This window comes from Sander vitreus, chromosome 18, assembly GCF_031162955.1.
Source record: "Sander vitreus isolate 19-12246 chromosome 18, sanVit1, whole genome shotgun sequence".
Classification (NCBI taxonomy): domain Eukaryota; kingdom Metazoa; phylum Chordata; class Actinopteri; order Perciformes; family Percidae; genus Sander; species Sander vitreus.
In genome coordinates, this window is record NC_135872.1 from 2,609,129 (window position 1) to 2,631,827 (window position 22,699).

At 43.1% G+C, this 22,699-nt stretch overlaps 1 protein-coding gene across 10 annotated transcripts in view; it reads right to left on the bottom strand.

Annotated features, from left to right (window-relative positions):
- LOC144533599 (unconventional myosin-VI-like) overlaps window positions 1-22,699 on the bottom strand; it is a 164,637-nt gene that overhangs the window by 26,695 nt on the left and 115,243 nt on the right. For 6 of the 10 annotated variants that reach the window (XM_078275079.1, XM_078275078.1, XM_078275077.1 and 3 more), the window contains exons 24-28: window positions 20,802-20,892; window positions 18,476-18,626; window positions 13,892-14,100; window positions 9,383-9,461; window positions 2,650-2,810 (exon numbers count right to left, since the gene is read on the bottom strand). In XM_078275079.1, the coding sequence (XP_078131205.1) occupies window positions 2,650-2,810; window positions 9,383-9,461; window positions 13,892-14,100; window positions 18,476-18,626; window positions 20,802-20,892 (691 nt within the window). Of the gene's footprint in view, window positions 1-1,468; window positions 1,508-2,649; window positions 2,811-9,382; window positions 9,462-13,891; window positions 14,101-18,475; window positions 18,627-20,801; window positions 20,893-22,699 lie in introns of all 10 variants that reach the window. The other 4 variants (XM_078275075.1, XM_078275072.1, XM_078275071.1 and 1 more) reach the window with 1 other exon arrangement.

Below are 22,699 nucleotides of genomic sequence, written 5' to 3' on the forward strand. Positions count from 1 at the left end.
ACATTTTGGCCATCAGTGAAAGAGAAAAGTAACTTTAACGCCTGTCAACGTTAGATCCTGTCCGTACGTTAGATATTTGGACGGAGTCTCCTTTCCGTACTCTGCATTCATTTCGTCCGTACTTGTGGACGTTTTAATACTAATCCAAATAAATCCAAACTATCCCTTTTAGGAGTAGGACTGTGTCATTTGTTCTTTCACAAGTTCTATAGCTTTTCTCTAAATGATGAAAACGTATAAATAGGAGCGTTGCCTTTAAAAGGTTACTCCTACACTTTGTTGAAAGTAAGAGTGAGTCAGTGGGTTAATGCTTCTTATTATTTTACCCCTAAGAAGTTTTCTTATAATTATCAGAAGTTTGATAAACCCAGGCCCAGATCACGTTTCTGTTGGGTGACAATCACGTTGGTGCAACCATTAATACTGCTAATTACTTTGGTCGAACGTGGACGATAAAAGTTATTCTACCTTAAAGAGTAACTACCATTTTGTTCCAACCTGTCCAACCCTATGTTCCTATGTTTTTGTGTCTAAGTGACTGATGGGAACAACCATCTTTGACATTGGTCCAAGCTACAATGTAAGTTAATAGGGCAATTGTCTAGCTTGTATTTACCGTCACAAAAGTGCTCGTTTTGCCGTTGACATACTCAGATTAATATTCTAAGTGTCTGACAACATTATGGAAAGGATTTCTAAGGAGTTCGACCTTTCTTTGAATTGTGTTCGCTAAACCCACCAGACTCCATGTAAATAAACAGTCATTTTAGCATCGTAAAATACACTTCATTCAAAGCCGACAGAAACAAAATAAAACTATGAAAAGCCGTTTTGGGTCGTCTTTCCACTTTTCCAACCATCACAACTCTAGTTGTGGTTGAAATAAACACATAGTTTACCGATTTACATGTGAAAATACATTGGCTCTATACATGCTAACAGTATTGTTTTTTTAAATGGAGTCTGGTGGGTTTAGCGCTAGCGACTTCAGAGCTGTTTCTGGTTAAACAGAAAGGTCTCAAAGAGGTTTTAAAGGTCTATCTCTGAAGGGATCCTTTCCATAATGTTGTCAGACACTTAGAATAATAATCTGAGTCTGTCAGCGGCAAAATAAGCATTTTTAGTGGATGCTAACTGATGATGCATATTTGCCCCATAGGGTTACATTACAGCCCGGTCTGTGGCTGCCGTTTACAGCGTTCACACTTAATACTGGACCAATGTCAAAGATTGTTGTTCATATCAGTCACTTAAATAGGAAAATAGGGTCCAGGTTGAAACAAACAGTAGTTACCCTTTAAATAAAAATGAAAGTGCCAATGAAACTTGTGCCACTGTTAGTTTAGAGAGCAGAGCGGTGCTCGCTCGGCTGGCAGATTGTTACAGCATGCAGGGGGGTGGTTATGGTTTTAAAAAGGGCAGGTGGGATTGGGGGATTAAATCAAAGGGTTGAATCACTGGGTCTTACGCTGCTCTCTCTGGGGACGATGGAACTGAGGAGCCGTTACTGGGAGGGGAAAAAAAGAAAAAACAAAGAAGAAAATGGTTAAAAACACAGGATTGAATGGATGGACCATGGTTCCTCCAGAGTCTGAGAGGTTTAAAGATTTAAAATGGCAGTTTCTGCTCTGAAATAACTCAGAGAAGTTGCTGAAAAGAACTACCAGGAGCCAAAAGTCCGACAGAAACTTCCAGTCAACAAAATGTCAAACTGAGCAACAGGAAATCGGACTGTTTTTCAGCCTTTCCTGCCGCTGACAGACTGTGATGCATTATCAATGGTTTAGCTTCGGCTTCAGGATCATAAAACATTCAGCGTGTGAGTGAATGTTGAACCCACACTGAACATAAAGCATCATATCAGTTTCTGTTGAATAATAAGTCACTCTATCCTGTCAAACCTGAACCCACTGGAACATGACAAATACAGTTTTTTTTATCATTATTAAATGATACTGAATTGAAGCCAAAGGTTCACGGTCAGCTACAAAACAGGGATTCAGAAGAGTAGTGGTCCCCTAATACTGTATCTGAAGTCTCTTTTATATAGGCCTTAGTGGTCCCCCTAATACTGTATCTGAAGTCTCTTTTATATAGGCCTTAGTGGTCCCCTAATACTGTATCTGAAGTCTCTTTTATATAGACCTTAGTGGTCCCCTAATACTGTATCTGAAGTCTCTTTTATATAGGCCTTAGTGGTCCCCTAATACTGTATCTGAAGTCTCTTTCCCGAAATTCAGCCTTGGTGCAGAGTGTCCGTACCGATACCCAGACAATACTTTTCAACACTGCTCTTTGAAAAATATACGTTGTTACATCTTACAAACAGAGCCAAACCTAAACGTCTAAAAACTGGAGATGTTCTAATACCATAACTTCCTTCCTGATACCGATCCCTGAACTTGCGTATCGGCCAATGATAATCTTATATGATTGCTGTCATTGTTTTATGGCCTGGCTCAGGTTTGATTGGTTGTATAATACGAATACAGAACATACAGAGAACAAATGCCATAAACCTTCCTTCCCTTATCTACTTTGACAGTCAGTTATAACCTAACCAAATAACCTAAATAAACTACTTTCGAGTAGATTTCTTTATTAGGTGATATTATATAGATGATGTTCTAGTGTAGCGGTGTTGGGTACCTGCGTAGGCCCGCGTCGATCTGCACCTCCTCAGGGATGAGCTCCGACTCGCTCTGAGCGATCCTCAGCGCCAGCTCCCGGTCCCGCCTCTCCTGCTCTAGGATGGTCTGCCGGGACGCTTCGTGCTCCCGCTCCGCCTGCAGCTGCAGCTCCATCTCCACCTGCACGCCCACACAGACCGACAGACAGACACGCACGGCCACACATGCAAACATGCGCACACACACACACACCGCTTTTTTTAAGGTTCAAGGTTTCCTTATTTGTCATGTGTACAACAATAACACGCTGAAAATCTTCAGCCTCAGGCACCTCTAACAATGCTCATGAAATCACAAAAAAACAAATAAAAGCAAAATCTGAATCTGAGACAAAAGAAAAAATAAAATAAAATAGTGCAAGTTAAGATACAGGGCTACAAAATAACAAAATGTGAATCAAGTAGTATAATTATATAATACATACATTTGTGTAGACAGCATTGCAATGAACAAAATGTAGTAGTGAATATATGCATCAGTTTAAACACTATATTGACTCTAGTAAGGATAGGGATTTTTAGTTTTTTAGTTAGGTACTTGGAGGAATTGTACGATAATGACAGATTTACACATTTTTCTTTTGTTTACAGTAAATAAATAATTACAAATCTTAAAATCAAGTTCATAAAGTCACTTTCTTTGCATTCATTTGATTCCCAATCAAGATACACTAGTAAGAATGGCTTTCCATTGTTAATATGGACTTAAAAACTCGCGATTAAAAGAAATGTATCGTTTGACAGCCCTAATATATATATATATATATATATATATATATATATATATATTTTTTTTTACTGGCTGTACTGTGTGAGAACGTGTCCATTCGCTGCCCACCTGGAGTGTCGGAGCTGCTGGTAACATATGTTCATGTGTGGTAGTGTTGGAGAGGAGATGTCGGCTATCTGCAGGTGTAAGATATCTGCCAGACTGCAGCAGCGTGGATAGTGCCTGCTGCTGCGTTCTGTTAATAGGACATTAAAGTCAGGATCCTGCTGTTTACAAATGCAGATGTCACCCGACATTTATCAAACTGACTTTCATTTTAACAGCAGCATAGAGACAATACGTATTTAAGTAACGCCCTCACCGGAGGGGAAAACAACTCCTGGCTCTACATGGCTCCCTCCTCGGTGAAGGCCGCCTCAAAGCTCTCACTTCTGCCCCGAGGACCGAAGAGGGTAGCCTGGCTCCGCCCTCTCACGTACCTCAATTTTTATTTTCCTTCAGTACTCCGTCTGGGTTTGCGGTATATTCTTGGGTTTTCTCTGGCCAAATCTTTACCGGTCCAATCAGCGAACAGAGGGAGTGGCTGAGAACGATGACGTTGATGTCGTGCGCTAGTTTGAGTTGTTGTTCCGTAATGGCGGCGGAGAAAGATGAGAGCGAAGCCATTCGGTCCGTTGTGGCAACGCTGCCGAATTTCCAGAAGTTAAAGCCCTCCTCCCCACGGGGTTCGGGAACAGTTTGATTTTCCATCTCGCTCCGTTAGTGGTGAAGGAGTTGGCTAAGGCTAACGCTAGCGATGCTAAGCCGACGTCACGACCAAACGTTAGCGATTGGTTATGGCAGATCCAGAGTGGCTCTGGGCAGATCCAATAGTTTAAACTTCAACAGAGTCCCGCCTTCAAGGAAGTTAACACTTGTCAATGGAGAGTGGCCAGACTCTCTGGACAAATGAAATGGACCAGAGTCTGGTAGGACCAGGCTAGTGGACCAGAGTCTGGTAGGACCAGGCTAATGGACCAGAGTCTGGTAGGACCAGGCTAGTGGACCAGAGTCTGGTAGGACCAGGCTAGTGGACCAGAGTCTGGTAGGACCAGGCTAGTGTACCAGAGTCTGGTAGGACCAGGCTAGTGTACCAGAGTCTGGTAGGACCAGGCTAATGGACCAGAGTCTGGTAGGACCAGGCTAATGGACCAGAGTCTGGTTTTCTCGCCTCTCTCCTGTGCCTCCTCAGTGGGAGGGACTAAGACGCAAGGAAGGGAGGCAAGTGGAGGAGTCGAGGAGGCAATTTAAGCGACATGAGATGCAGAGATTGACTTGTATAGAGAGGTGAAGTCCCTCCCCTTCCGGTAGACCTCATGGGACCTTATTTCAGGAAAATATATCCGATAGGGAACGCGAAGAGACTTAATTATTATAACATTTTTCCCGTTTGAATTTAGCCATGAATTACACATATGACAGTCCTTTCAGAAAAATGCGGAGTTTTTTTGTGATTGTTGCGGGCAAAAATCCTTGATTATGCGGCACGTTTTCTTAAAAAATGCGAGGGAATATGCGGGATATTTATGCAATTTTATGCATCAAGTCACTATTATCAGATAGTGACAGCATTAGACTCTGGTTCCAATTCCTCAAAAGTGAGTGATTTTCTTTTTTTTATATCACAGTAATTTGAATATCTTTGGGTTTTGGACTGCTGAAGATGTGACTTTGCACTGTTAAAGCAAAGACTGGAATTGTGTTCAAACTGTAGATGTACACACACAAAACAATCTAAGCTATGAAAAGACGCAGGAGGTCCAGTGGACACAGTAACTTGTTGGTATTCATAGAAGCAGCAGAAAACACCGGCATGAACACACAAGACGCCCTTCAACCTTCCTATAAACAGAGCAGCCTACTCGTTAAAGAAGGAACCAGGGACTCTAAACCCCGATGATTAATGCTCCTGTTTCCACCTTTCTCCATCAAACTACAAGTAAAACGGCTCCTTCACAGACTCAGGAAGGACACGAGGAACTGAAGGTGTTCAGTTCATTACGTGAAGTTTTCTTTAGACACTGAAGTTACTGAGGAAGATTTGAAAGTGTGTAAAGTTATGGATATGAACTTTTGGTTTAACACTGGCGATCACCCTCTGAGGTCTAAGGGCATTTTCTTTCAGTATTTCTTTATTTCGATTTTTACATATCTTCTTAAATTCCCCTTTTAAAAGGTACTTAAATATAACCTAACACCCATGTGTTGCATATCAAAATGTTCAGAACAAACTCAGCTTTATGTAGAGTGGCGCCCACATTTGTCATAAAGCAATGTGCAAAGAGACAATGGAAAAACATTGTTTGGAGGCGCCCACGCGTCCTTTGTCCTCAGAGGGTTAATGACAAATCGTATTTCGAGCATATAATAATAATAGAAACGTGTGGTTGAAGAGAGAAATAAAACGTTGTCACTCCTCTCCTTAAATCCTGAGCCCCGTTGGAGTCTGCAGAGGGACTCGTGAATATTTATGAGCAAGGGGAAACATGCGGAGAAGCCTGACGATCGTCCGTGAGCTGGTGGAAGTGCAGCAGATTTGTGGGTAACCCAGCCTGGGGCTCTGGGGCTCCGGGCCCCCGGCCAGAAGCTTTGATTTGATCCGAACGGCCGCTGCTCCTCACTAATTCTGCGCATGAAGCGGGCCAGGTCGACCCTTTGGGGAACAAACGGAAACGAACTCAGCCAAGCCAAAAGATGGGCTAGACGCGGACACGCTGGATGATAAAGATAAAACCCAGTGAGCAGTCAAACCTGCTCTCTTTTTGCTGTGTCGCACGCACTCAGGCACGCACGCACGCACGCACACCCACACACACATACATACATACACAGCAATGTGTTAGCATGTGTGAAACAGCAAGACTGAGGCATCTGCCGCAGGTTTTATTTATTCTGGTTTTGAGATATCGGTCACAGAGATTTCTGCCGCCGCCTCCAAACCAGGAGAGACTTCCAGAAGCAGCGTGCCTGCGTCTCTGGAGGGGACTACAATATTAGTAGTAGATTAGATTAAATTAGATTCAACTTTATTGTTATTGTGCTGAGTACAAGTAGCCTCGTGAGAGCGTCCTGATCTCGCGAGCTCCAGTTTTCCACTCACAGATCAGTCTGGCATCTTGAGACAGAGAAAATGTGGAGCCGTTCGCCAAACGACCGACCAATCAGCGTTGGTTTTGAGGCGGGTTTAGGTGTGACACTGATGCAACGAGAAGCGACTGTTCAGTCTAAACAACGTGGCGGCTTCCACGGATGAGATGAGCGTAGCTATCGCACAAGTTTTATCCGAATTAGAAAGTATTCCTTCATTGAAAGAAGAGCAAAAAAACAGCACTGGAGGCTTTTCTCGGAGGAAAAGATGTCTTTGCTCTTCTCCCGACTGGTTTCAGCAAGAGTTAGATATATCAACTGGCTCCGCTAGTCGTGAAGAAAATTAGCCTCGTGAGATCGTCCTGATCTCGCAAGCTATCTGGCGGAGTCAGGTTAGTGATAGACAGATGGTTTATCCAATCAGCTAACCAGTATTTTCGCCCCTTCCCAAAAGTTCTCCAACGGAAAGTTCCCAGATGGATATGCCGAGCAAATCCATCTGGCGGAGTCAGGTTAGAGTACAAGTACAAGGACAACGAAATGCAGTTTGCGTCCAACCAGAAGTGTAAAAAAGCAGAAAAGTGCAATGTGATGGTCCCTGCTCCGTCTCTTTGCCTAAAAAACGTTGGAGATCCCTGTCTCAACACATTCCTACCTCTGCTTTAATCCTAAACCTGAACACAAACGCAGCGATACCACGACATGTGTTCTGTTTTTACTTACACCAATGTCCCACTGCTTTCTTTTTAAACTCTGTGTTTAAAACTGGACTCATATTATCCACACAGGTCCGTGTCTGACTTCAGGCAGCCGTGATTTCAGAACATTTCATCACGCTGTGGAATAACTGATTACACAAAGTCCTCCTAAAGCAAAGGGAGCTAAAGTTACTCTACAAAGGTGTCATTTTTACCCTCCTTATGTTTTCAAACTCCTTCTTACACTTAATATTTACTTAAATATGACATGACATGCACTTAATTTACCTTTTCTCCATATTGTTATTATACTACTATTTCAGTCTTCTAATTCATGTCTGTTTGTCCTGAAAGCGGGAGCCCTCATTTTGGTTTCTTTCTGTACTTTAATGTTGTACAAAATGTTTGAGGGACGTAGGAACGAATTCCGAAAGTTGAATATAATTTGAATAGTAAAAAAAATCAATACTGTTTGAATGCTGAAATTACTATTTGAATGTGATTTTTTTATAAAAAGGTTGGCTAACGTTAGCTAATCTCCCTCTTCTCGCCTTGGCGTACGTGCATGTGTCACTCATGTCACGTCTAGTAAACAATAAGTCACGGGAGTGAGAAACACAAGGTATTATGAGCTAACGTTACGTACCGAGTAACGTTAGTACAACATTACGGAGCTAACTTTACATACCGAGTAACGTTAGTACGGGGGGAGTGACAATCTGCGTCTGGAAATCGGAAGAAGGATGGGAAATAGTTTTAACATGACTTTAAAATCGACATCCACCGAGCCAAAATGCTTATGTTAACATTAGCTAGCTCGTTCTTGTTTCCTAACGGTGTCGCGAGTTATAGTAACGTTAGCTTAGCTGGGAGCTTCATGGAGACCGCTAAAGTTAATGTTAGCGGCCCTACAGCTGTCAGAGTTAGCTTCAACTTCATATATTACCTTCTAACAGCTGGATTCTCAGTAACAAGACAATCTGAAAGAAACAGGTTGCTTATAAATCAATAAAATAGTAGTGACAGCACCGTTTGGCTTAGTTATCAATGCCGTTAGCATCGTAGCTAACACTATTGTTACTTCGTTTATGACAAATCGTTTCGGCCGTGCTTTCTAACATGTCATTGTGCTAACCGAGCACTGTTAGCCTTTACAACAGATCCGCTTCACTACACTTGTTAGATCATGTTTCATACAGAGTTCTGTGTTGATTTGTGTTTGTCGCTGTGTGCTCGTGATGGAATATAATATATAAAGTTGCGTGCCAGAATTGCAATGCGCCGTGACGTAGGTCTCCTTCAAGACCAGTCTGATGTTAGAAGTCCCTCTAGTGGACAGAACGTGTATCAACAACCACATGCTGATAGTGGCATTGACAATGCATAAGCCTGAGTAGTGTAGTACATATTAATAACAGGCTGCATTTGAGAATTAAATATTCAAATATTATAAAATAATAAATGAAATTTGAATGGTATTATAGAGGAAGACTGACAGCTCTAGTGTGCGTGTCGACTAAAAAAAGTTAGTACTTGATCTTGGTAAGCAATTTGACAACAATGTAGTAAATATTTTCGGTGCATCAAAAAGTGTGATGGTTTAGATACCAGCAGACAAGCTAATCCAGCACAAATGTGTGCATACAAAGTCACCAAAATGACGTATTTGAACCTCATAATTAAATACAAAATGAGGGAAAAACAGGTCCCCCATTCCACTGGGCTGGGTACGGGCCTGTACTTGGTAAGCATGGAGAGCAGTGACACTTTCCACACTGTGAATCCGGCACATGAGGAGTGAACAGTAGGACTATATAAATATATCTAAGTATTTTGCGTCAAGAGACAGTGTTTTCCCAACACAACAAGCTGCAGTAAATGCAACGTTTAATACCAAGCAAACAACGGCGGTAAGGGCTCTAGAGTATTTCAGGTTTGGAAGAGAGTCTTCTCTAGTGCTCTGTGTGTGTGTGTGTGTGTGTGTGTGTGTGTGTGTGTGTGTGTTACTTTGCACCTTTGTACTGAAGCAAGTGCTATAAATCCCTTCGGAGCGAACCATCTGCAAACAGCTGCGGGGTTAAAACAACAAAAGGCCGACAGAGTGTGCAGGACGCCCGCAGCGACAGACCCAACACCCACCTGCATCCTTCTCTCCTCCTCCTCCCTCTTCTTCCTCTCCTCCTCTTCCTGCTTCCTCTTCAGCTCCATCTCTGCTTTCCTGATGGAGGGAAGAGAGAGAGAGAGAGATTGGCAATGTAATCCACATGGAAGACCTTTGATGTAAGCTTGCCAATCAAGAGAGAGTCTTTCTAAAAATATGTGGAGAAAGATTTTTTACCTCTTTTCTGCCCTTCTCTCTCACGCCCAGTATAACATCCATTAGTTTTGTTATGTGTATGCATATATATCTACACCGTCTGTGTCTCGAACATGTTAAGAGGCTAGGATAACACAGTGTAGGCAACGTTTTTCTCACTACTGACAGCACTCCGTGACCACAAACAACAGAGCTACGTGTTGAAATCGACCGGAATCCTCCTTTAACACATCCTTGTAAATAATGTTTGGCTCTATGATGAAGTACTACAGGGTCGGCGACTTTATCTTTGCCTTCAGTGGGTGACCTTCCCGGTGAATCTTGGGAGCTCATACCTTGCCAGAGGAAGAAGACTAAAGAGAAAGTGGGCCATAAAACGTAGGCTGTCATCTCTAATGTCTTACATTAGCAGGTAGTGGTTTGTGACGAACACAATGGTCCCCATCAGTCCTCCAAAAAGACTTTACAGATACAGAGGGGAGGACTGAGGGTCAAACCTGACTGAAGAATATGCCCGACACATTCTGGGCAGGAAAAGACATTTTCGGTGTGCAGAACGTGATGGATTTAAAACCTCACCTTTCTTCATCCTGACATGTTTCTCTGTTTTTCTGCAGCGCTGCACAAACAGGAACGGATGTGAAGGCTGTTTGGCTTTTTTCACAAGCAAGTCTGACTTGGGGCCCTATCTTGCACCCGGCGCAGCGCGGCGCAAAGCCTGCTACAAGTGTCTTTGCTAGTTTAAGACCGACCCAGTTGTCAGTTTCCCGTCCAGCGCCCACGTCGTTTAAATAGCAAATGCACCTGCACCCATCTGTGGCCCATGGGTGTGCTGGTCTTACAGAGAGGTGTGTTCAGGTGCATTCTGGGCGTGCTGGTCTTACAGGGAGGTGTGTTCAGGTGCATTCTGGGCGTGCTGGTCTTACAGGGAGGTGTGTTCAGGTGCATTCTGGGCGTGCTGGTCTTACAGGGAGGTGTGTTCAGGTGCATTCTGGGAGTATTGCTATCTTGAGGCAGCGGGAAGTGATCGCGCCATTGACCAACAAAAACCTGGTCTAAAGTCAGTAACGCAGCATTTCATTGTTATTTTAACAGAGCATTAGTAAAATGCTCCTAGGCTCGTGCACAGCACGTGCACACTATGGTTGTTACACACACAGGGACGCACAGCAGCACACACACATGCAGAAGACTACAAATACAAATATTACGGTACAAATCCTCCATCATAACAGCAATGCTCCAAGGTCCAAACGCGCCTGGCTTTTAAAGGGAATGGGAGATGATCTCTGATTTGTTGATTGCATGTTACGCCTAAAACACACCTCTGATTAATGAAGACACTAAGTACAACCCCTTTGAACCAGGCGCCTGACGCACGGATCCTTTTTTCCGCCGTCAAACTAACAAAAGTGGATTTAGACACGCCCTAAATGCACCAGGCGCTTCATGCCGTGCGCTCAGATCGTTAAAACAGGGCCCTTGATGTCAGTTTGGAAGTCTCTTAAAGGGCTCATTTGGATGTTTTTTTTTAAGTGTGGTTGTATGATGTACTTATCCAAAGTCAGCTATACTTATTTAAACAAATTTATTAGACCTTTTTACACACCTGAAAAAACATCTATATCAGTTAGGGTGGACACTACATTAAGAATATTTTCAGCGTTTTACCTTGCTGTCAGACAGCCCTTTACGACGGGGAACAGAAGCCGTTATCTCCACTCTCTTCAAAGCTACCAGACAAAAACAGTGATTTAACCTCACAGAACACAGGAGTTGCTGCTCTACTGCTGCCTCTGAGGTTAGTTAGATTGTGTTACTTTTGTATTTTAAAGAGTTAGGAACTAACAAAACTAACTAACTAACCTTTTGAGCGTAATTTCCTGTGTCTGACATCGTTGGAAAACATATATTTACTGGTAAGAAGAAGGGCTGGATCCTTATATCCGACTACACAGACGTATTTGTTCGTTTGGTAGGTGTTCGATTTTCGATTGTGAGATTCGAATATTCGTTTATGGCTTTGTTTTTTCTTCAATACTGTAATAAAGTTAAGACAGTTTCAACTTTTGGAGAAACACAACCCTGTAAAATAATAGGGGTGTGGGGGGGGGGGGGAAATCGATAGAGCATAGTATCACGATATTTTATCTAGGGTAATACTGTATCGATGACATAGACACCAAGTATGGCTCTGTTATTATATATGTGTTGGTCAGTTTGTCTGATTGACGATCCCATTTTGCAGTGAGATGAACAAACAGAGAAGTTTGTCTTTTTAGATAAAACAGATGTTAACAAAGTTTCCTTTTGGGGACATCATTTGAAATTGGGAAAAGGTAATAAAGTGCAATATATCGCAGAATATTGCATTATGTTTAAAATCGCGATAATATCGTATCGTGACTTAAGTATCGTGACATACGTTGCGTGACATACGTAGCGTGACATAAGTATCGTTACATAAGTATAAGTATCATGACATAAGTATCGTGACATAAGTATTGTGACATAAGTATCGCAACGTAAGTATTGTGACGTAAGTATTGTGACGCAAGTATCGTGACATAAGTATCGTGACATAAGTATAAGTATTGTGACATAAGTATCGTGACATAAGTATCGTGACATAAGTATTGTGACATAAGTATAAGTATCATGACATAAGTATCGTGACATAAGTATTATAGGGGCTCTGATGATTCCCACCCCTAGTAAGAAACAGCCCAAAAAAGGATATAAACTGTTAGGATATAAGATAATAATAATATCATTTCTACCTCTTTTGGGGAGTGGGTTGCTTTTCATATTTTTTGAGGGGGACATATCCCCTACAAATCTACGCCTATGCTTTTATTACTATTATCCAACATTTAATAAAGGTTGTAATGTTAAGAGAGGTTGAATAAAAGCCTCATTAAAACATGAACATTATAACCATCATGACAGGAGGATTTTATTTTAGTTGAAAATATATTAAGGTTTAAAGAGAGCTTCTTCTGTGTATGGCTTTTTGTTATTTTGCTTGATTCACAGGTGTCTTAACCTCACTCTCGCTTTCATTTTTTTCAAATAAATTTCAAATTTTATGGCTCCAGTAGCGAGCCAAGTTAGCAGCAAGTGTTGAACCCCACATTTAACATCACAGACACCATGTCTATATATTTTCTGCAGTGCACGATCTTGTCTGATGTCCAAAAATACATAATTCAAACGTGATTTCTTTCGGCGAGACTTTTCCATAGAAACAGTTTGAGTAAACTTTCTCACCCCGGATACCAGCGTCAGCTAAACACAGCAGAAGTACAAAGCAGCCTGATAACACTTCATAGCTCGGATATATAAAAATAAATCCTCATTATGTAAATCCCCTAAAAAGAGTGGACAGTGAGTGTATCCGTCCACTGCAGCATTTTCCACTGAGAAGAGGTCGAAACACGCCAGCTTTTAACAAGTGCCTCTTAATGCGTGTGTCACAATAAAAATACAGAAGAGCAAATCTGGAAAGGTACAGTAAAAAGGAGGGAGGTTGAAACGCATGAGTTCAAAATTATTAACAGGTAGTGTATTATTTTGTATCAACGTTGGTCAGTAGCTTAAAGATGGTACATGAATACATTATTTAATTAAAGCTATAGTTTCTGTCGCCCATATTAAAACAACATGATGGACTCTTCAGAAGAGGTCATTATCTTCACTCGAGTTTCTGTGCGGGAAAGTCACCGGACGCCACAATCTTCTGAACATAGTCATACTGAGAAACTGAGTTGTGTGGAGCCGATAGTCTTAATTAGCTTTGTAGCAACTCATTTGGCAATGGCTTGAATGTAACGGACGTTTATTAATATCAAAAAGTTACGCACTAAAGCTTTAAGGAAATGATGGAAAAATGACTTGGTCGATTGATTGATCTGCAAATGTTTTTGGATCAATGACGATTTGACGAATCCAAACTCCAAACGTCCTCCGCGTTTACCTGTTGACTTAATACATTCTTTATAGAGCCAATCACAATTTGTCACCATTTGATTATCAATTTACAATCTTATTAAACAGAGAAAAGTGGCATATGCACTTGACTCAAATGATCAGTCGATTGTCAATGTTTTAGGCGATTCATTTTCTGCCGATCAAAGTTTTTGACAATGCTTTCTGTTACAGGGTTGTTTGGTTGCTTATATTAAAAACGATAGATTAAAAACACTTTGGTAAGGGTTATTTTTGTAATTAAAGAAGTAAAGGTATGCACATTTCAAAAAGGGTAGCACCTGACCCTCGTCCCACCCTGAACCCCGCCCCACCCTGACCCCCGTCCCACTCCTCCCACTTACAGCCGCCTGTCGTCCTCCTCCTGCAGCCGGCGCTGCTCCTCCTCCTCCCTCCTCTTCTTCTCTCTCTCCATCTCCTCCTGGATGCGCCGCAGCCTCTCTCTCTCCTCCTCCTCCTTCTTCTTGTTCTGCATGGCGGTCAGCAGCTGCTCCGACCGCGTCACCAGCGCCCGGTACTCGTGGTCGATATCGATGCGGGTCATCATGGTGCTCTGACGGACACAAAATCAGAGTTTGAAGAGTCTATATCAACAACGTTTCATTTCAGGGATTGTTCCAGTGGCTTGGAAGTTCCGCCGGAGCTCTAAACAGGAAGTAACCAGCTCGGCCGGCAGTGGTCTCTAGTGCGCCTGCTCTATGGGCCGCAAAGTGCGGAAGCAGCACCGATCATCGGGGGCATTTTATACACCAAAGTTGAACTTGAGCAACTCTCCCAGGAATAAATGGGACTGTGCATGAACGCTGTATCCAGGTCACAAAATTACGAATCCCACTATGGCCACACCAAGACCCATTGGCGTGGCCATAGTGGTCGATTGGTTGGGGTTAGGCATTTGACCTTGAGTGGTTAAGGTTAGGATAGCCGATTGGTCAGGGGATAGAACCTGAACAAATGGGGTTCCGTTACCTAGCGTAAGCATGGACGCCTGGCCAATAAATGCTATTGAAGGGCGGGTCTTGGTGTGGCCATAATGGGATTCATAATATCGCATCCAGGTCTTATTATACATCCAAGGCAGGCACACGGAAATCTTTTCCAGGAAGTCTATTTCCTGTACATACCCCTTCAAAGTAAAGCCGTCAGCATCTATAATCACGGCTTAAAATACAAACATCTTTGAGGATGTTCTTGACTGTGATTGGATGGGATATCAGAGCTGTAGACAGATACTAAAGCGCCAGAATATAACGTCTAAATCCCCGTTGAGAGCATCAGGAATCTCACAGGTCGCTGTCGCTGTATGTTCAGGTGTCATCAGAAGCTGCCGGGGCGGCAGGTGTAAAAAAACCTGAGGAGGGAAATGTGTTGCTATCTCGCAGCAGATGAATATTCATACGCATCTGCTGTCACGGCAGCCTTTTTCTTCCAACAGCTAGTTGCTCTCCAACAAAGCTGCATGACGCCGCCTCACTGCTGAGTCCGTCGGACCAGAGTTTGTCCTCCTAATCCCGACAATTACTGCCACACTCAAACCTCAATGAGGTAAGAAAAGCAGGAGGGGGTAGAAAAAGAAGACAGCGTTGCTAAATTATGAAAATTAAACCACTATAGTGCATTAAAGATTCATGACATTCATAGGGAAGATTATGTAAAAGCAGGGCAGCCTTAAAGTCAGAGAGAAGGACACGATTGAATCTGGTTCAACAGCAAATACCATTAAAGCTGCAAGCAGCGATGAATGGGCCCTCGCCCCTCCCAGCGCGTTGGGGGTGCTGGTGGGATGCCTGGGCGATTTACTTCAAATTTTGCACACAGCCCTCAGTGGAGCACGGGGATCAACTCTGCCGAGTTTCGTCTAATTCAGAATTCAGAACTGTTGCCAAGATATAGCCTAGAAATCTAGACCACCCTAGTGGCAGCAAATGTAATCTGCAGCCAGGGTCGTCCAGCAACTCTCCGTTGGCTTGCGAGCTGGAAAAACCAAACTCTGGTCAGGCCAATCACATCGTGTATAGAGTCGGTGGGCGGGCTTAACATAATGACGGCAGAATTGCGACGGTTCCGCGTGAATTCCCTGCTACTTGAAAACAAACGTGCAGAGGGAATTTAAAAGACCACCGTTTATCCCGCCCCTCGGATTGAGCTCTGCCAATGGGGAGTTCCCAGACCCAACATCTGGATGTGGGTCTGGCTTGTCAGGCTAGAACTTTGCAGTTTTCACCAGTTCTGACATGTGTGCACATTTTTGTGAGCTTTCCAGCAATTCAAGCCCCTTAAAAATGCGATTTTGCAGCAGAAAATAATAATAATAATAATCCCTACAAAAACAAAAGGTTCCGCGCATATTGAGTGCCAGCCACCGTTGGACCCTGGCAGTTTCGTGCTTGGGGCCTAATTATGACAACGAGGAGTCCAGAGTCTCAATCCATCCGTTCGGGTAAAGATCTCAGAATCATACCCTCATCATCCTGGACAAGAAACCAAGCATTTTTCATCATTGTTCAATATTACAAAAACACAGATTACTCAACTGGGAAAACATCGTCAAATATTCAAATCGATGTCTTGTCTATAAAATTATTCACGGTTTATCATCCCCTCCTCTCCACCAGTTTGTCAACATCCGAACAGCTGATCACAGCAGACCCAGAGGTGCAGCGAGGGGAGATTGTATCATTCCATTTAGGAAAAGTGTATTTGGACAAACTGCTTTTTCTGTTCGAGCAGCTACTGAGTGGAACCTCACCCCCATAACCATCAGGAATGTAAACACATATAGTACATTCAAGATCCAGTTAAAGAAATGGCTCAGTGATAATCAGAGCTGTCAACGTTAGCATTAACTTTTTGACCTGCTCTCGCTGCCCCCTGCTGGCTTCTTGCCTTGTGTGAGTGTGCATGTGTTCATGTCTTTGTCTGATTGTTGGTCTGCTATGTTTCTATTGTACATTTTAGCTTAATACTACTAATTTTACTTTCTTTTAGGGTGACTTTTACCATCTGTCTAGGGACTGCAGATGAAAAATAGCCTTCTGGCTAACTCTGGCATATTGACGGAAATGTTTATTAATATGCACTGTCCATGTAATAAATAAATAAATAAATAGATTAAAAAAAATCTCTTCCATCTCTTCATCCATCCACATGAGAAGCTCTATATGCCGCATATAAATTGGAAAACATTTCAACCTGGACTTTATCATTTAATATTTATAAAAACATTCCTGGGGCTCAAACCTGTTTTGATTTCGTCAAGCGGGGCCTTAAGGCTCCAGCGGTCTGTCCAACTGCACCGGCGTGTGGTTCAATTTCATGCTGTCCATCATTCACCGAGAGTAGGTGGCACTTTTTGTCAAAACACTCAAAATCTATTTTAGAAACAAAACTCTTCACATGTATGTGTCTATCAGAGCAGACAGCGCAACAAAGAGCTTCCACTGAGGGATATATGGAGGTATTTAAGCTTTATGTATAATTCACGGCTGACTAATAGCACACACATAGCCAGCCAGATGAGGTTTTATGGAGGAATTTAGGCTTTATGTTAAAGCTTAGATCGGGCCCAAAAAAAATCAAGCCTGACCCAACCCGAGTCCGAGCCCGGCCCAGCCCGACACAGTAACTGTAATTAAGAGCCCGAGCCCTAATTAAACCTGAAAATCTTTTAATACGTGGGCCGTTATAACTGACGTTCTCAAATACAATACAGAGTTGTTTGAACTACAGAAATCAGTTTAGAAGGGGTATGCTTGGAGAAGTAACAAAAGAGGACGTTGAAGGCTGACTATCATCTTTTCTGCCATGTGTCTGTTCATCGTCCAAGTCCCCGCACTTAAAGGACAATTCCGGCGCAAAACGAACCTAGGGGTTAATAACAGATGTGTACCCACTCTGTTGCTCTCTGGGACGTGTTTTCATGCTAATCAAATGTGTTTGTAGCTTGGAACAAGCTAGCGCGGACCGCTGATTAGCTTACAACGCTAGTATTCGGGGCACAGGGAAAGTAAAAACAAATCGCTATTTATACCACTGAAAAGGCTCAAAATATCACCACACTTCCACGGTAGCATAATGAGGGTCCCTACATGTTAACCGAAGCATTGAGAACTTTGAAAGTGTACAGACAGTTTATTAAAAAGATAGTTTAGGCGGCCGCCTGTATATGAGAACGCCACTGTCTTCTATCTTTTTAATAAACTGTCTGTTTCAAGCTCCAAACACATTCGATTAGCATGAAAACACGTCCCAGAGAGCGACAGAGTGGGTACACATCTGTTATTAACCCCTAGGTTCGTTTTCCGCCGGAATTGTCCTTTAATGCACTCGACAAAGCCGACACATATGTTGTCGGCTGTTATATATTCTCCCGTTTTTATTTTTTTCTTTACATCTTCAAGCTCCATGTAATACAGCCCAGCAGGCCCGGTGTGACAATGCCACAATCACGATTATTTTGGGTGACCGTTGAAATCACGATTGTTTAACGCGATTAATCACTGACTTTTGGAAAGATGTTGCAATTACTGAACTTCAAAAACAGTAAACCAGTTAAACAAATCAACAGTAAGAACAAAGAGAAGAAGAAGAAGTGCAATCACAGTTAATAACATGTTAATGTACCATAAGATGTTTGGTATTTTTATGTATATGTTGTGATTGTTGTATGCGGACCCGAGGAAGAGTAGCTGCTACATTGTTAGCAGCTAATGGGGATCCGAATAAAGGAACACAAGACAAAATAAGAGTTTACTTGCAAAACAATGGTTTGTCTCGATTACTCTGTTTTTCGTGATCATTAGGAGCCAAAATCGTAACCGCGATTCAGATACCGATGAATTTCACAGCCCTAATTCATGGCTGAATAGTAGCACACACGCGCGGGCAGCCAGATGATGTTTTTAGGTCAATCTGTCCGTCTCGCCCACCTTGATTTTGGCCACCAGGGAGTCGATGGCGTTCTCCAGATCCTGGGTCTGCTTGCTCATCTCCTGTTTGCCCTCCTTCAGCCCGGCCACCACCTCGGTGAAGCGGTCCATCCTCGTCTTCAGGTTACGCACCTTCACCAACCCGTCGATCCTGAAACACATACACACCAGAAGTTAAGTAAAAACAGCATCAAAGTTTGGCTTTGAGCTTTTACATTCAAAATGTTTGATGTTCCATAAAGTTGGGGTAATGGATATTTAAAAAAGTAAGGCAGCAGAGGCTGAGTTTGGCATGTCCCATGGCATGACAATTTCACTTTATGAGGTTTTTTTAACATTAATATGAGTTCCCCCAGCCTGTCTATGGTCCCCCAGTGGCTAGAAATGGTGATAGGTGTAAACCGAGCCCTGGGTATCATCATGGCTTGAAAACGAGCAAAGTGGCAGTTGGTCAATTCCGCCGTTCTAACCTTCGGTGGATTTGTGAGGACTGTGGTTAACTGCTCCTCAGATCTCTGCAGGGTAAATCCAGACAGCTAGCTAGACTATCTGTCCAATCTGAGTTTTCTGTTGACGACTAAAACTACTTTTGAACGTACACACGTTCCACCAAAACCTTCCCGAGGCTATTTAGCAGAGGCACCGTGGCTCTGTCTGGCACTTAGCGCCACCCAAGACGACTGTGATTGGTTTAAAGAAATGCCGATAAACCATAGCACCTTATGCTGTGGGGACTAGCCAGACCCTCCTCCGCAGTGCTGTGGAGGAAGGTCTGGCAATGCGAGACTACAAAAAACACAGCAAATCTATTCTTCATTTTCTTGACAACTGTGATACTTGAAAAAAAGTCAATATGCAAAACATGAAGCCCATGAATGTAGGGTGTATAATGCCTTGCCTGGACTCAAGGACCTGGACTCTACTTGGGACTTGTTGGTCTGGACTTTGGACTTGATTTATGTGATTTGTCCCACATCTGTTTGCTGCGTGTTATTTTTCTGCTCATTTCCTGTTTGTCACGTGAGTGACAAACAGGAAATGAGCAGAAAAATACTTGTTTAACTAAATCTCCGCCCCAGTCATTAATACTCCTCACACTCACTCTAACCCAGCACACACAAACACACAGTCTGTTAGCACGGGCCAGCGGGTTGCCAGATCAGACTAAATGCCCCTGCAGAGGGAAAAAAAATCTTTCCTCCCACCTGCCTCCCCCTTTCAGTCTATTCTGTTTAGTGTCATTGTGTATGTGTATGTGTGTATGTGTGTGTGTGTGTGTGTGTGTGTGTGTGTGTGTGTGTGTGTGTGTGTGTGTGTGTGTGTGTGTGTGTGTGTGTGTGTGTGTGTGTGTCTGTGTGTGTGTGTGTGTGTGCATGCGTGCGTCAGGCAGACTGTCACTGCTGAGCTGTGAAAGTGGCAGATAATAAGGAAGAAAAGGATGAGGAGATGAGGACGAGGGAGCGTAGAGGAATCGGAGGAGGAGAGGCGGGAAGAGCGCAAGAAGGAGATAAACAGAGAGGGGAAGGAAGGATGAAACGGAGGTGAGGAGGGCAGAAATATGCAAAGGAAGAAAGGCGGAGAAAAGGGGAGGATGGGAGGTGAGACAGAAGGCGGAAAAAAGGAGAGAGCTGCAAGCAGAGAATGTGAGGTTGAAAAAGTAGTTTGAAGAAAAGGGAAGGCGTAAAGATGGACGAGAGAAAAGGGGATGAGAGGAGGAAGGGGAAAAAGCAAATGTGGAGTGAAGAAAATCAATGTGTAGAAGGGAAAGGAGAGGACAAAAAAGAGAATGAAGAGAGGACGAAAAAAATATGTAAAAAATAAATAAATAACAGGACAAAGGGAAGGATGGAAAGTAAAATAGGAGGTCGACAAGTCGGACAGCAAGGAGGGAGGAAGGGTAGGGAGGAGAGCAGGTAAAGGGAAGAGAAGGAAGAAAAAAAAAGATAGCAGAGAGGAAGATGGAGGAGAAAGACTGAGTAAAGAAAAGAAAGATTGCAAGGATGCAGGGGCTGGAAATATGAAGCACAGAAGGGAGGAAGAGGGAGATGAAAAGGAGGGGACAAGAAAAAAGAGGCAGAGGAAGACCATAAAGAGGAGGACAGAAAGGAAGCAGAGAAGAAAGGATGAAGTGAAATATGGAGACAAGAGGGAATATGGTGGGTAGAAAAGGGGGGGAGGGGGCAGAGGAGAGGACTGAGGAAAGGATGGAAAGTAAAAGAGGAAGTGGACAAGTGAGGAAGGGGATGAGGAAGGGGGAAAGACAGAGAGGGATGAAGAAGAAAGAGGAGGAGGAGGAGGAAGAGGAAGAGGAGGAGGGGACACCCACCGAGGCTTGTGCTTCTTCCTGCAGAGCCACATCCGAACCGTCTTCTGCATCTGGATGCAGGCGCTGGTCCGGTACAAAATCTTGTTCTTCACTGCAAGACAGACAGAACGAAACGGAAGAAAAGGAAAAGACGGTCAACGTCTTGATAACAAATTCATTTCACTAAGGGCCACACTGGAAAATGAGAATCACATCAAGGGCCAGACATGTTTAGTTTGCTGATAATGCTTTGATTTAATCGAGAAAGTCAAAAATCTTTGGCTGTATTACTGCGTGTCTCCTATAGCCTTCTCACTTATAGTTTAGTCGACATAAAGCCCCCAAAGAGTAACTTAGCCATCATAGAAAAAAGCGTCAAAAAAGGTCGGTAAGTTTACAAACATAAAGCCTTAAAAAATTCAGCAAAAAAGTTCCTTAGCCATCATAGAGTTTAGCAAATCAAGCAAAAACAATGATTACATTTTTAAAAGTAGGCTGCCACACAGCCGACTCACAGCAACCTGTTTCTCAGGCTGAATATGAAAACTCTCTGCTTCTGGGGGAATTTCAGCAATTTCAGTCAGCAAATCTGCCAAAATTCAAGAGTCTCGCGTAATTGCAGTCTGAAAAGTTTATCGTCTTTTTGGTTCGGCGCACAACTAGGCGGGCCAAAACGTATTGTTTACCTAAAGTGATATGCGGGTCGGATCAACATATGTGAAGGGCCGGCCTTGAGTTTGACTGATGTGCTGTGAGTGCAGGGTTAAAGAATTAGTTTGTACTACGTGTTGTGCGACCATGTCAGAAATGTAATGTGCTTTTAGCTGCTCTAGCTGTCAGAGGCTAAATGTTTAAAGACGGGGATAGCACCACGTTTCCAGACAGTCTCTCCTGAAAGGCAATCATGGTGTTGGACTTGACAGAGGTCCAGAGGTAATTCCTGCTTCTGCCTTTCATTCCGGAGTCACGGTTTACCAGAGCCTCTCTCTCTGAGGGTTAAGCCCAGTTCAGACCAAAGATTTCGCGACGAGTTGAAACTTGCAACTACTTGCAACGCGTCGTTCTGCAGCGCCAGTTCCCACCAATGAGACGACACGAGATGGTGAATCATCTCCATAGCAACGACTATTTGTGCTTCTGTCCTAACTTCCGACTTTTAGGCTTTTTGTAGCTAAATATATCATTTGTTGCGTCTAAATATGCATGTGGATAGCGTTAGTGATAGTGAGATAATTGCTACAGTTACATTTCTAATGATGAATCGGCAAAAAACAGGTTTTATTTCTCTGATTCACGCTTTGTCCTAGGTGCTCCCTCTCTTCAGTCACTCTCTAGCACATTGAGCCTCCGTTAACAACTTATAACAGAAATAAAAAGGATTATGGATCATTTTATTGTAGCTGACTCCACCAGCTGACTTCTGTATTGGCCGTTGAAACAGGAGACGTCTCTTACGTTCTAAAACCAGCCTCTGGAGACTCCACCAGCTGACTTCTCTATTGGCCGTTGAAACAGGAGACGTCTCTTACGTTCTAAAACCAGCCTCTGGAGACTCCACCAGCTGACTTCTCTATTGGCTGTTGAAACAGGAGACGCCTCTTACGTTCTAAAACCAGCCTCTGGAGACTCCACCAGCTGACTTCTCTATTGGCTGTTGAAACAGGAGACGTCTCTTACGTTCTAAAACCAGCCTCTGGAGACTCCACCAGCTGACTTCTCTATTGGCCGTTGAAACAGGAGACGTCTCTTACATTCTAAAACCAGCCTCTGGAGACTCCACCAGCTGACTTCTGTATTGGCCGTTGAAACAGGAGACGTCTCTTACGTTCTAAAACCAGCCTCTGGAGACTCCACCAGCTGACTTCTCTTATTGGCTGTAGAAACAGGAGACGTCTCACGTTCTAAAACCAGCCTCTGGA